Source organism: Asterias amurensis, chromosome 11 (genome assembly GCF_032118995.1).
Source record: "Asterias amurensis chromosome 11, ASM3211899v1".
Classification (NCBI taxonomy): domain Eukaryota; kingdom Metazoa; phylum Echinodermata; class Asteroidea; order Forcipulatida; family Asteriidae; genus Asterias; species Asterias amurensis.
Window position 1 is genome coordinate 4,195,126 of NC_092658.1, and position 14,760 is coordinate 4,209,885.

The following is a 14,760-nucleotide window of genomic DNA, read 5'->3' on the forward strand; positions in this document are numbered from 1 at the left end:
GGAGTACAAAGATTAACACAACATAGTTACCTCAGGTAGAGTCTGCTATTACAGAGATTACTACCAAACCAGGGGAAAATATTATTGAAGTAAATGTTAGTGAAGGTTAACTGTGAAAAAAACAACCTTGAGGGTATTTAAGGGACATGATTATGTTTGGCACGACGAACAAATAAACTTCACAAAAGGATATGAGTAATGTTTAGATATTGGCAAGAGGGGTCTACTGGCAGAAATGTAAACCAATTAAATAAACAAATCAGAAGTTAGAAAAACAGGTCCCTCGCCACATAAACTTTCCATTGTTTTGATTGAAAATTTCTCTGACTGAATGTTTCATTTATTTGTCTCTTTAAATCAATCAATTTTACCTGTAAATAATCACAGATAACCAGCCAAAATGTTGCTTTTGAACCTAAACTGATGCCCGGCAACAAAATATATTTCTTTCTATTCTTAGGAGAAATGGAAACCTTTTTTTAACAATAACAATTACACAAATTTGTGCAACGATGTGGGTTTTAAATCCCAACTGAGTAGTTTGCCTGTGAATTTTTTCACAGAACTCAGGAAAGTACAGAGTAAACAGTGCTCAATACACATCAGTCTGAGTGTAAAAACTAAATTATATAAAACAACATGAAAATAATAATATATAAAAAAAACAAAAAAAACACATGGCGATTAATATTTACATTTTAGTTAGTAAACACTGAATTACAGGTCGCACAAAACAAACAACGGACGAGTACATGTACATCATCTCTAAGGGACGTCATCTCCAAAGACTCATCTCTCAAAAGAAAAATGGTGAAAGAAAACACTCCACTTCACTTCTGAGTGAACCCTACTTTCTTAAATATGTTGACTTAGTCTTATTGTCGGACTAGTCCAACCATTGCTCAGACGATTCTCTCTTATTCTCTCCCTCCTTCACCGTCTACTTCATTCCTTTGCCTTTGTCCCTCTCTCATTATTCCTCACGTGATGCTCACTTTGTCTGCTTCCGCTTCTTATTGATGCGACATCTTCAGTTTCACTCGTCTTCATGACTTGTTTGTCTTCCTTAATATTGCTTTCCAATCGACTGCTACACCCCCCTCAGGATTCACTCACATCATTTGCTCTTCTCTCCTCAACTCATTTTCATTAAAAAAATTATATTTCTATTATCTCCACTTCTCCATCAGTGAAGATGTGCAACTCTAAAGATATATACTCTGTGAACATTTTCCCATGATGTCTAGCAGGGTGAAATGCTACACACAATGTCTCGGATGCTACTAAAAAATCATCATTTACTATATCAGCATTCAGACTGCACAAAACATATTTATAGTCTCAATATTTTTGCAACGCAAAATTGCTGGATGAAATCGATCCCTGATACCGTAGGCCCCACATAAGAGAACAAAATCTTAATGGAATTCGCATTTTTCGCAACCAGTCCAGACGTGCCACTCTAAAGACATGTACTTGTGCTAACAAAATTTGAATGCATTTTTGCTGCTTCTTGGTTGAAACACTCACTCGTCGGAAACTGTTTTGTACAGTGCCCAATTTCTTTTGCAAAAAAAGAAGAAGTATGGCCAAGTTAAAAGCATTGCCTGGCACCACAATTTGATCACTAAACTGGGGCATTCTATTTGTTAAGTCTGTGAATAATGTATACTCACATTTTCAAGCCCCAATTGTATTCTCTCTTTCTCAGTGTTTCCATTTATTTAATCACACGCACACTTTCCTCTTATAAATAAAGGCAAGTCAAAAGGGATGACGGCATAATGAAAGTACATGTACATGCAGCAGACAATTAACAATACACTCAGAATCAAAAAACATTTAGTTCTTATTAATTTTGTGAGACTGTGTCTGAAATGGGAGTCTTTGGCTAGGGTTGGATAGCCGCATTGATACAATGTTGTGGCATAATGATCTAGTCAGAGCCGCAGCCATGATACACTTTAAGCTCTTTGAAAACCGGCTCTGGCTCAAGCTTGGGCTTCGCCATCAATGTTGGAGCAGTGTACATTTCAAACGGAGCTGAGGTTTGGAAAAATCTCAATCTCAACATCATCATTTCACTGTAGTGCAGCGGATAAGCAAACAAATTGTGCACTTTTTGACTATGTCTTGTTCCCTGAATACAACGTGAAATAACCAAAAAGACTGCACAAAAAAACGAATGTGTGGGTACCAGTATAATCACTCTTTAAGATAATCATCATGGTTACCAGACTATTTTTGTCTGTTTGCAGAGGCGACTTCGCCATCAAAATTCTTTTGGGAAATAAAATGAAAAATTGTTCAGCAAACTTCCCCAAGATCGATAACTACTGTACGCAACTATTAACCAGAGGGGAGGGGAGGGTATTCATGCGACAGGCTCTCTTTCAAACCTTTAAGAGAACAGGTTGCCCGATATACACTGGATCGGACGAGTTGGTCTATATGAAAAGTGTTTGAAACCGTTTGTTTTGAAATGCATATGGTAAGAAAGATATTTTAAAAGTAGAATATAATGATCCACACAAGCATAACTCGAAATTGCACAGTTTTCCTTTGACGTCGCAAACTAACACGGTCAGCCATTTTATGGAGTCAAACATTTGAATCCACAAAATGGCCCACCGTGTTTGTTCGCAACGTATAAGGAAAACCGTGCAATTTTGAGACACGTTTGTGTGAATCATTATATTCTACTTTTAAATAATCTATCTAACCATTTTTATTTCATAACAATCGCTTTTCAACGACCAACTCGACCGATCCAAGGTATCCTCTTCCTTTAAGACATTTTAGCTGCGCCAGTATCCCCGAGGCACATCAGATCCAGTCAATCATCCAACCACAGCAACAAGTATCAACTCATCAAACAGGGCCAAGTATTTCTTGATTCATCCTCACTCAAACCTCACCACCTTTCTCCACCTCAAAAAGTTAAGATGCATGCTGAAAGTGACTTGTCACATGTAGTTCACATGAAAGGTGTGTAGAACCACTAACAATTAAGTGCTGTTCACACGACAGCAATTTAACAGTGGTCCCTAGCTTAATTCTAGCATGGTTGTAAAATGTAGCAATTGTTTTACAAGATTTTACACAAGACCTCAGACAATATATTGTTGTCCTTTTACACGAGGTACATTTTGTTGAAATGGTATAACCATGCTAAAATTTAGCATGGGACCCTTGCTAGATGGCTCTTGTGTGACAGTGACTTTAGAAGACAGATGTTATACAAAGTGGTTTGATGTTACAAAGTGGTTTGATGATAGAAATCGGAATGTGAAGATGTGTCTCATGACAGACTCAACTAAAAATCCATACTTTCTGACATTCAACACAAGGTACAGCTTTGATTCAACAACAAAAACATCACCAAATTTGTTTGGAATTAAATTTTTCCTTTGGACGATAATCTGAACGGTTTCTCTTGTGAAATTTATTTAAAAACTCAAATTTGAATTGTCCCTGCAACAACAGAGCCTCTGAAGGAATGAATTTGTCTATTGTTTGCATTGTTCAATTTAAGACCCTATTAGAAATTCCCAGGTGTCTTTCTTACCCCTTCAACACAGCGCATACTAAAAAGTACCTCAAGGCGCTATCATCAGATCATAAAAACATCATCAAATACCTTGATGTTTTGCGCAGAAGCCCTTTGTATCTTACAATTTCATCAATGAATTTGACGTACGTATGGAAAGGCAAATTTGAAAGTAGTGTTTTTGTTGGCGATCAAAGCTACATCTTTCCTTTGAGATATAATGTTATATGACAGTGATACACAGCATGCAGTGAGTTACAAGTGTTACAAAACATGGAAAGGGGAGGGCAGTGAGTGGGGGGGGGGGGGGGGTTGGTGGTTATTACTCGGTCTGTACCATTTCATTCGTCGCATGTGAGACCAAACGTCTCTCTTCATCATGATCTGCCGTGAGCGGGTATCAAATGGCTGCAGAGAACTATGGGAAGGAATAAGTAAGCAGGTAATAAGGAAATGGATGGCTGACTGAATAGTGGGGGGTCGTCTTGAAACTGAAGGAGTTTGGACTGGGAGTGGCACATTTTGTTATACAATGAATCATCTAGTACAAGTTGAAGGTGGGAAACAGTGATTTGGCGGTCAATTTATTCACTGTTTGTTTATTTTTGTGCGAATTATTACGGCCAATGATTTTCCTTTTGGTGGGTTACAGGTTTTAAGTCGATGAAATGGTTTTGTACAACACATATTTTGTTTACGTATTTCCAGTGGTACCACTCACTGTACATGTACATCTAACAGGGTGTTTCTGGTCTGCGACCAGTTGGCGATTTGCGAACACACAATTTGCGTTTTGCAGAAAACAGAAAATCCTTGGCCGTAATTATTTATTAATGCATTAGGTGTCATCAAGTGTCATCTGTCAAACAACACAAAAGGATTCATGAACATTTAATGGTAAAACAAACATTTAAAATATTTGAATAACATCAGTTATAGTTAATATTTGAAATGCAGCGATAAAAGGTGTTATGACAATGAGTTAGCATAATTAATATCAACAATTATTTGAGTTGTATAAAATCTACATATTTCCTTACATGAGTACATAGTAAACACTTCGACTTGAATTATGGTAAACGGAAAAGACACGAAAACTGTGTTCAACTTTTACTGTGTAAAGCACAATTCAAACACCTCTCCGAAGTTGTGGGTGCTCTGAAAACATAAGCGTGCGATATTGTACAAAAAACCCCGTGTCATACATTACTGGTCTTGGTCCAAGACTAAGTCATACCCTAAACTTGATTAGCTTTGTTCTTGAATTCATCTCGATCGAGGGCACGCTTTTTGTTTATAAATTCATCGTGGCTGATGACTATCTGTTGTAGTCAAACTAACGATAGTGACGCCCTCCATTATTGGAATTGATCCATTTTGCTGCGAGTGTCTTGAAACCAAGACTATACATTCACACCTGAGCTAGGAATTCCCCGGGAAACTCCTGGGAAACTCTGGTTGACCTTCTCACACCAACGCTGTAACAGTTTGTCAGTCTGAACATGGTCCGAACACCCAACAGTGAGCAGTGGTGTCTGGTTAAGGTTGTTCCTTTTCTTTGATTCTGAACACAAGAAGTATGAGATTTCACGCTAGTTTGACAAACATTGGCTTGTGATGAATTCCGATTGAAAACTTGATGATCAGATGGCAAAGAAAATTGCTTTTTGAAGATTGCTATCGTACAGCTTTCTGAAGACCTAACAAGCTTTCTTTTTTCAATCTTCTAGGGGGCAACTGGTTCATGATTCATACCTTCATTCCCCATCCAGTCAATATTATAATGTAATTCAACATTGCGGTTGGCTGTACGTGCTTTTAAATGAGTTTTTTTTCCCCTCTGCAGTCGCAAACATCTTCTGTACCCTGCAGGCAAGTACTACATGTTATCTGTACGTGCATCTTCCTCACTTTTTAAACAATTTTCTTGTTTTGCTTTTACTAAGGCAAATAGGCACTTCAGATTCAGGCAAACATACTCATTTTATATACACTGTGGATTGTAAATCATACATTGTACATTAGCTTTCGATCCAAACCGGACCTTCTTCAGAGGCAACTTGTAAATATTAGTTATGTTTTGGACGATGACTGTTTGGAAATTGGATTAAAAACTTGCCAGCAAGTGATGATGACAAAGGGAAACCAGCTTTATGCGAACGTTATAAATGTAAGGAGTTAAAAGTATTAAGATAGATAGAGCTCGGATTTTTTTTATATCACAAATTGAGTTGTGTGTTCAAATATAAACTTTTTTTTTGTTTTTGGGGGGGGGGGGGTTGAACAAAGAATTGACTAGAGTGGGATTCGAACCAACGACCTCCGGATTAACGTGCCGGCGCTCTACCAACTGAGCTATCTAGCCCTATGTTGGCGGTGTCCCTATTTTATCAATATCTTTGTTCGGGGTTGCTAGTCAGCAACAGTATAGAAAATAGTGAGCCTTTTCATTCTCCATTTAGTTTTCGAGAAAGAATTTGCTAGGGTTTGAAACTATTTGGAAGGTAAGTTGTTTGCAACAGTTAATTCTATTTTACCATTTATTGGGTGACAACATTTTAGGTCACAATAGCACCCTTAAGAGTTCTGTTCACCATTCTGAAAACTGTGTGGCTGTTCAGTCTTTATTTTTCGTTTAACAACTATTTTTCTGCTGGGATTAAAACCGATCACTAGTGACCGGCCGACGCTTGCAAGAGTTAAATCAACTCTTTTTAACCGTATTAATTTTGGTTTTTACCCATACACCGATGTGTGTTAGCACTGTATACTCCGTACTTTTCCAAGTCCTGTGAAAAAATATCACAGGCATGTTACTCGGGTGGGATTCGAACCCATGACCCTTGCAATTCTAGAGCAGTGTCTTACCAACTAGACTACCGAGGTTGCCGGTAGCTAGAGGCAGTCCGAATCCTATGCTTTGGCAGCGGGTACCGCAACGATAATAAGAGATGTTAAATTTGCATCGGGGATAAAGAATATTAATTTTAGTTTTTACCCATACACAGATGTGTGTTAGCACCGTCTTCTTAACCGCTTCAATGATGGACACTACATGTACTATGCCTACATGCAGTATCATGAACAAAATTTAAAAAGAGTCTGGACACATTTGGAGTGAATCGAATGAAACTTTGGTTTAGAACCCTTCACACTTCTCCAAATTGCAATTACTTCGCAGTGTGCCTTGAAGCCAGTCTCGCTTTATCAAGTCCTGTGGCTCTAGGTCATACCGAGTCAAAGACAATTCCTCGTGGTTGAACGGCGATACAGCCACACACTCGTTGAATGTGATTAGAATGTAATATACAGCTGGGGGATTAGTGTACTTCGTAAGGAGTGTGACAGACATTTCATGCTCACTTGAGCCCACTGTTAAAAAGAATGGTCGTCAACTAAAGTGGAATACTCAACGGGATTCAAATGCCAGGACTGGACTATACGGTCTTTGATTCATTTATTTTAAAACATTTTCTTGGTTACTGAACCTAAACTCTGTCTCGACTTGTAAGCCTGGGGACGTCTTCGCACAAAGTGAGGAGAATTAAACGTATTAAAGAATCATATTAAATGTGGGAGGGCAGACGGTAGACAGGACGACCCATGAGGGATCAGAACCCAGGTTTACAGAGTTGAGCAACTTTGCGTGTCAGTGATCTGATGCGACATTTAGAGTGCATGATAGGTAACATCCGAGTCTAATTTAATTGCAATACCTTAAGGCGGTATTCTTTCGTTTTACAGCGCCCACTGGAGCACAGACTTCTTTGAGCCTCAATCACAAAATTTCATACTAAGCAGCATCAAAGTATGGGACCGATTGTCTCAGGCCGGAGTTTGATCCTCCGTAGTCGGATTGAGTCTGAGAGGGATTTGAACCTAGGTCTGCAGAGGTGAGTTACCTTACATCTACAGTGAACTGTAGGGTACATCAAGTGAGGGTAGGTATGTTTCAGAGTCTAATCTTGGACCTGACCATAAATTCTCAATGGTCGCAGAACTGGAATTTCATCTTTGTTAGGGCAAGGCCAATTTCTTTTTGAAAAGGGCAACGTTTCCATTTGAAAATTTAAAAATAGACGAGAAAGAGAAAACCAGGGCAACAGTGGCCAGGCCAGAGTCACTCTGAGACCAAGGGGGACAACGGACCCATTAAGGGTTTGCAGAGACAATGTTTAAGTTTCTTTAGGATTGTAAAATAGTAAGACACTTTCAGTTGGCTGTCTCTAGAAATTGCCTTGTGTGACAAGACACTTGTGTCCAATGAAGCAATGAGATGGGTTTGGTTGTCAGCAACCTCTCTCCTACTCTCATCAGTCAAGTAGAGTTTGAGAGCAAATGGCATCTTAAGATTTGCAGAGATGAGCTACCAAAGGATGTCCATCAATCTGATAATGAGGAACTTCAAAAGAGTACCTCGGTTGCATCGGTTGTGCCTGCAAAACCCTAAACCTGATCCAATACGTGTATGCTAGATTCAGTTCGCTTGGGTTGACAGTTATGAGCGGCAATCTTAAAGGCAGTGGACACTATTGGTAATTACTCAAAATAATTATCAGCATAAAACCTCACTTGATAACAAGTAATGGGGAGAGGTTGATAGCATAAAACATTGTGAGAAGCGGCTCCCTCTGAAGTGACGTAGCTTTCACTGAAGAAGTACTTTTCCACAAATTTGATTTTGAGAACTCAAATTTAGAATTTTTAGGTCTCGAAATCAAGCATCTGAAAGCACACAACTTTGTGTGACAAGTGTTTTTTCTTTTCTTTCATAGTTACCTTGCAACTCTGACGACCAATCAAGCTCAAATTTTCACAGGTTTGTTATTTTATGCTTGTTGAGATACACCAAGTGAGAAGACTGGTCTTTGACATTCACCAATAGTGTCCACTGCCTTTAAGTCAATCCAATAATGGCAACCACTGTTACAGAGTCAACTGAATGTGTTCTGGCCATCTCATTGAGATCTCATGTCGGCGCTGACGGCAATAATGTGTTAAACCCAATGTCATCAAGAGTGTCAATATTTGGCAACGTGTCTGGACCCAAATTCAATCAAATCCAAGCTGCTCGATGATACATCAGACACAGTTCACAATTCCAAATTGTTGAAGCTGATCTTGAGATTTGCTGCCAATTTCCTTCGTACTTTTTGCATAAATGATCGATCATCAGATGTTTTTCACTCTCTGCCTTACTTTGGTGATATTAATTTAAAGCCAGAGGACACTATTGGTAATTACTCAAAATAATTATTAGCATAAAACCTTACTTGGTAACGAGTAATGGGGAGAGGTTGGTAGTATAAAACATTGTGAGAAACGACTCCCTCTGAAGTGGAGTAGTTTTCCACGAATTTGATTTCGAGACCTCAAGTTTAGAATTTGAGGTCCCGAAATCAAGCATCTGAAAGCACACAACTTCGTGTGACAAGGGTGTTTGTTTCTTTCATAGTTATTTCGCAACTCCGACGACCAATCAAGCTCAAATTTTCACAGGTTTGTTATTTCATGCATATATTGAGATACAGCAAGATGGGAAGACTGGTCTTTGACAATTAACAACAGTGTCAACTGGCTTTAAATGAACAAGAAGCAAGACAGCTACACAATGATGCTGATTACCATTTTCATAAAAACATACAAATGGGGATTTTTGAGACGCTGGCTGACAAAAATCAGTACAGCACTGAATGTCCATTAAAATCAGAATGTAGTTTTACTCAAAAATACATATTGAGGAATGAAAATATTATGAACCATGCAACAAGGTTAGGGTCAACATCATTTGAACTTTGAATGACCTTTGACAACTAGACGACCTTAGAGGTACCTACCCATTGAGCGTGCTCGTCGGTGTTTGTCTCTCAACGGTATCAGCCGAATCGCTGAGGCTGGCAACATCTTGCACCTCTAAATCGATGCAGGTGGGATTCTGACCAAAGTCTTCAAATCTCTGCTCTTCATCGCTGGGTAGAGAGGAGGTGGCATTGTCATCCACAAGCTTGGGAACTCTGAGCATGGGGCGAGAACAAATCCTTAAGAAAATCTGAAGACAAATTTCATTCAGGAACACTTAGGGGTGGTCAGGTTGGTGAAGCGATTATCTGTGGCCGCCTTCCAGCTCTGGAACCCTGCTCCGAGTCCCACCAGGGGCACTATGTGGACTGGGTTTTCAGTCTTGACTGGGGTGGTTTTTCTCTTAAATAATTCTCTGAGGTTTTCCTCCCACACCTCTGAAAGTTCTTCATGGTCTTCTCTCTTCTCGTTTGATTCTAAGAAGAGCGTTTGGAATATTTATCAAAATCCAAATGTCCAAACAGAGCCTACACGTACATGTTGACTTGAAGTAGTCTGGCCCCTTTTATGGGGGAAGTCTATATTACAGCATACTGGGAACCCTAGCAAAATGGCTACCTCTTAATTTGCACATGCCTGACTGCATTCCAGGTACCGTTCATAGAGTTATATATAAGAACTAGAGGGCGCACTGGCCTATTCATATTTAAATTTATATTTTTTTTACATAGATTTTAACGATTCCTGTAAGTGGCAGCTTTCCGCTGTTGGATATCAATAAATAAATAAAAAAAAATAAATATATATATACGCGCCCCGGCATGCGCACAGGTGGCCATTTTCTAAGTTGACAAATCACTCACAGCGTGTGTTTGTGCGGCTATTTTAAAAGTTAAAACAAACAGCATCGCGTGAGGGTTCGATTAAAAAAAATTCAAACGTGTATTTCATATTCAACGCACGTATAGAATGGCACGCTTGTCATCCTGCGGTTCCACAGCGTTTGTGCAAGCAGCATCACCAGTGCGCCCTCTAGTTCTTGTATAGTACTCTATGGTACCATTAGAGGATATACAGCGTACTACGCAGTGCAAACACACAAACATGTATGGCAAAATGGCGACACGCTTTGGGCTTTGTATAATTTTTTTCTTGGACAAACTAAATGATACTTACATTGTACCTGTATGGTAATTTTTGCTATATATAGACACATGTTACACAATATGGATTTTGCATTCGAATCCGTTATTAAAATGTGCAGCGTTCAACCATGACTCACTCAGTGGTCCATGGGTTCTGTGTAAACGACTACATCATGTTTTTTACTATGGTGGTACCATATGCTGAGATTTTTATCACGCATTATCCTATAGTTTCTTCAATGACGTAAAAATGTACAAGTAACATGTTTCATATTTTCTGTAGTTGAGTTACAATATTTCCTGCATACACTGTTCAGACATTTTAACTATCCTTATGTGCACCATGTTCAACATGTATCGCGGCACATTTGGGTGATTTTTTTAACACTATTTAGAACCATAAAAATGTAAATGTTCAATCGAATGGTTGGTCGGTTAAACCATCACAGGCTTACCTCGCTGACCCAAAATGTAGCAGTCAGTGAAGTGGTAGGCTGGCTTAATAACACTCCGCACTAATACTTTTACAAATCTATTTCTAATGGCGTGTTGTGTTGTCATTTAGCCTTTGAGAGCCTGGGGTCGAAACATCAGGCCAGTAGCTTTTTTTTTGCATTGATTTACAAGGACATGTATACCAGAAGTCCTTTTAGCTGGTTAAGCAGTTTGCAACAGATAATTATATTTTCTCACAAATCTCATTTGCTACAAGTCTTTGACATATACACAGGCCTCCCAATAACACACAGCATGCACCGCTTACACAACACCCACAGCAATTGCTGTGATGGCCTCTGCAAGGCTCTAATACAAATTTCCCCTACAGAAATGCCCCTTCATGAGGGAAGTTCAAGGCCAGCTTATCAAACCAAACTCTTTTTTTCTTATTTATCGCTTTCACTTTTAAATGTCACTGAATGAAACATATTCAAATTCTGACTGTTCGGTTGTGAGGTGTGAATTACATGGCAAGAAGGAAGAAAACAATCGCACTAATATTGAGAATTAAGATCTCATCAAGGGACGTTGCATCAGTAAACAATGCATAAACATTCCTCGCAATTTAGCAAACGAAGGAGAAATCCTGAGTGATCACAATGCACTTACCTCAAACCATCCGAAGAGAAATATCCATTCATGTTAACAGAGGGAACGGCAATAGCACTATCCGTATCGTCACCATCTATGGCGGGACTGTAACCGTCGTATAGCAAAGGCGACGTGTTATCCTCGCTCATGTCCGTAAGGGCACTATCGTCATATTCGTTGAACGTACTCTCCGATGTCTGTAAATCACACGGAAACACGAAGTACATGTATTGTTATTAATTTAATAAATTACAGAGGACTTGTTCAACGCCAAATTTGATCACACAGTGCTTTTCATTTTTGCCCGTGGTGCGTGTAGCAGACACTGCGGTTGATGATACAAAATACCTGTGCACAAATGTAGAGCTGTATTGCAACTTTAATTTGTGGTGAGAAGAAAATACATTTGGGCATTCAGTTATTCAAGACAGCGTTGTGAATAACAGCGGGGAAAAACAAGTCTTAATAGATAGGTTTTCCTGTTTGTTCAGCGTTACTGCCCACTCTCATCCACTAATGGGTAAAGTAGCTGCCGGTGAGCTGGTAAAATAAAAACTGTCAGGTGATTTTAGTTGTTTGTTTACTTTCCCAATGCTGAATTATTATGTAAAGCATTCATTCTGTGGGTTGAATGTTTAATTTCACTAAGTACTTTTCCTTAAATTCAGAACACATTATTAGTTTTTATTTCAAATCAATTCTTTTAAATGAATTCTTGAATGTATGAAAATTTAGAAAATAAACCAAATGAAGACCAGGCATATTTTTTTGAGATCAAATTTTCTTTCTAATACAATAAAAGAACAAACAAATTTAAAGAAATCTATAAATTTATACTATCGATAATTTTCAGGATAAAAACATTATCCTAGAATTAACTTACAACAAAATTAAAGCTAATACATGGCACAAGGATACTTGTTGCCAGATAAATTAACGCTAGCGTGCATTCTAAGAATGTATGGCACAAATATTTTTTGCTAGAATCCTGATATGCGAATCACACCCGAATGTGTGCAACCACTGCATGATTCTCAGTTAGGCAAATTTCAAGATTGTTTCCAAGTTACCTGAAACGAAGGTCAAGTCTTATTCTCAATGAGCGGTGTAAAATTGATTTCCTTTCATATTTGTTCGGCTTAATTCGACTTTCCCAAGAATATAGTAAAATTTTATGACTGTGAATTATTTCAAACTAAAGTATTTGTAAAACACAAAATGGTTGGGAAACCAGCCGTGGATTTCACCAAACTCATCCTAGCTTAGGAATAATCTTAGAACTTAAAACGAGTTAAATTCCCTGAAGACGTAGGATGCATTGAACACATCCTAAGTTAGGACGGGTTACTCGTCCTAACTCGAGATAGGATTAATCCTAGTGTTTCGTGAAATCTGTCGCAGCTCTTTTCAGAGCAAACATTTAAACAAAAGATATTTACACATGGTTTTACACGTCTGCAAGTTTACCATGTACACTATTTTCTATCATGGTTAGAGACCATAGGGACCATCTTGGTACTCGATGTTCAAATACGCGCAAGACTTGAACAGTTAATTGATATTACATATTGTCAGTTAAAGGCAGTGGACACTATTGGTAATTACTCAAAATAATTAGCATAAAACCTTACTTAGTGACGAGTAATAGGGAGAGGTTGATAGTATAAAACATTGTGAGAAACGGCTCCCTCTGAAGTGCCATAGTTTTCGAGAAAGAAGTTATTTTCCACGAATGTGATTTCGAGACCTCCGGTTTAGAACTTGAGGTCTCGAAATCAACCATCTAAACGCACACAATTTTGTGCTAGAAGGGTGTTTTTTTCTTTCATTATTATCTCGCAAGTTCGATGACCGATTGAGCTAAGATATTCACAGGTTTGTTATTTTATGCATATGTTGAGATACACCAACTGTGAAGGCTAGTCTTTGACGATTACCAATAGTGTCCATTGCCTTTAAAGAGTTACCCATGAAGCACCCAGCAGGTCATGTGCAGTGCCCTTCAACTTCTTACCTCAACCTTTCTCAGGTTCAGTCTTGAATTCAAACAAGTACACTTGGGACCACTGTACTTTTATTTCAGACGGAAGAAGGAAAACAAAACCTGATCTGACTGAGAGAGGGCAACGTGTATTGAACTTTTGTCCATGATATAAAAAACATGTCCATCTTGTTGTGTAACTTCCCAGTACAAATCAAGGGAATTGATGTGGAGAGAAAATTGATTTCCTTTTTCATAGAAATGTGAATTTAAAGGAAATTGTTGCCTACAGTGCACACTCCACAGGGAACTGAAAAGTACATGTATATCGATACTGGTGGCAATACATGTTATCATTCTATTGTCTATTATTCCAGAAGCGCATATATTCAATCAATTTGCATCGAGGATAAAGAATTTAAATTTTGGTTTCACCCATTATACACCAATGTGTGTAAGCATGCACTCACTGTATACTCAGTACTTTTCTTGAGCTCTGTGAACAAAATATCACAGGCATAATACTCGGGTGGGATTCAAACCCACAACCTTTGCAGTTCTCGAGCAGTGTCCTACCAACCAAATAGTCCATTAATATACTTGGACAAAACTGATCGCTGCCAATTTACATGTCAAATGTCAACATTAAAAACCTGCTCTATGGAATAAACAGCTGATTTATACCTGTAATTCCAATCGTAAGTTAAAATAAATTAAAGGAACTGATTAATGATTTCCAACACAATTATAGACTTGATCAATATATATTAAGAAAGCCACATCCTGTGTGTCCCTTTAAATTAAATTAAACTTTCCTTTACATACATTGGACATTATAGACCATGTGACCTGTGACATCACTTGTATGAAAAAAAAAACAACAACAACGGAGCCTGGACTTCCAACAGGCACAAATGTTCAAAGCTCAATGGAGGAAAACATAAGATCTTGTACTGTACGTTTTTTTATATTTTTCAATACAAAGAAAGGGAGCACTTCTTATAACTGCTAGTAATTGTGTAGCTCTTGTAATATGGAATTTATGACGCAAAATATACAATTTCCCATCTGACCAGTGAACCCCCCTGTCATGCATCCATATGTACACACTTTCCATATGTTATGTACAAAATAATAACCCTGGTATTTCATCTCAGAGAATTAAGTGTACATTTTCATGGTACCTGTACCATTCC

At 38.3% G+C, this 14,760-nt stretch overlaps 1 protein-coding gene across 6 annotated transcripts in view; it reads right to left on the reverse strand.

The window, feature by feature from the left end:
* Positions 1-14,760, reverse strand: part of LOC139943863 (rab11 family-interacting protein 4B-like) — a 63,774-nt gene that overhangs the window by 24,965 nt on the left and 24,049 nt on the right. For 5 of the 6 annotated variants that reach the window (XM_071940722.1, XM_071940726.1, XM_071940725.1 and 2 more), the window contains 3 exons: positions 11,602-11,780; positions 9,388-9,564; positions 3,888-3,968 (listed from right to left, as the gene is read on the reverse strand). In XM_071940722.1, coding sequence (XP_071796823.1) covers positions 3,888-3,968; positions 9,388-9,564; positions 11,602-11,780 — 437 coding nt within the window. The remainder of the gene's footprint in view (positions 1-3,887; positions 3,969-9,387; positions 9,565-11,601; positions 11,781-14,760) is intronic. The other variant, XM_071940723.1, reaches the window with a different exon arrangement.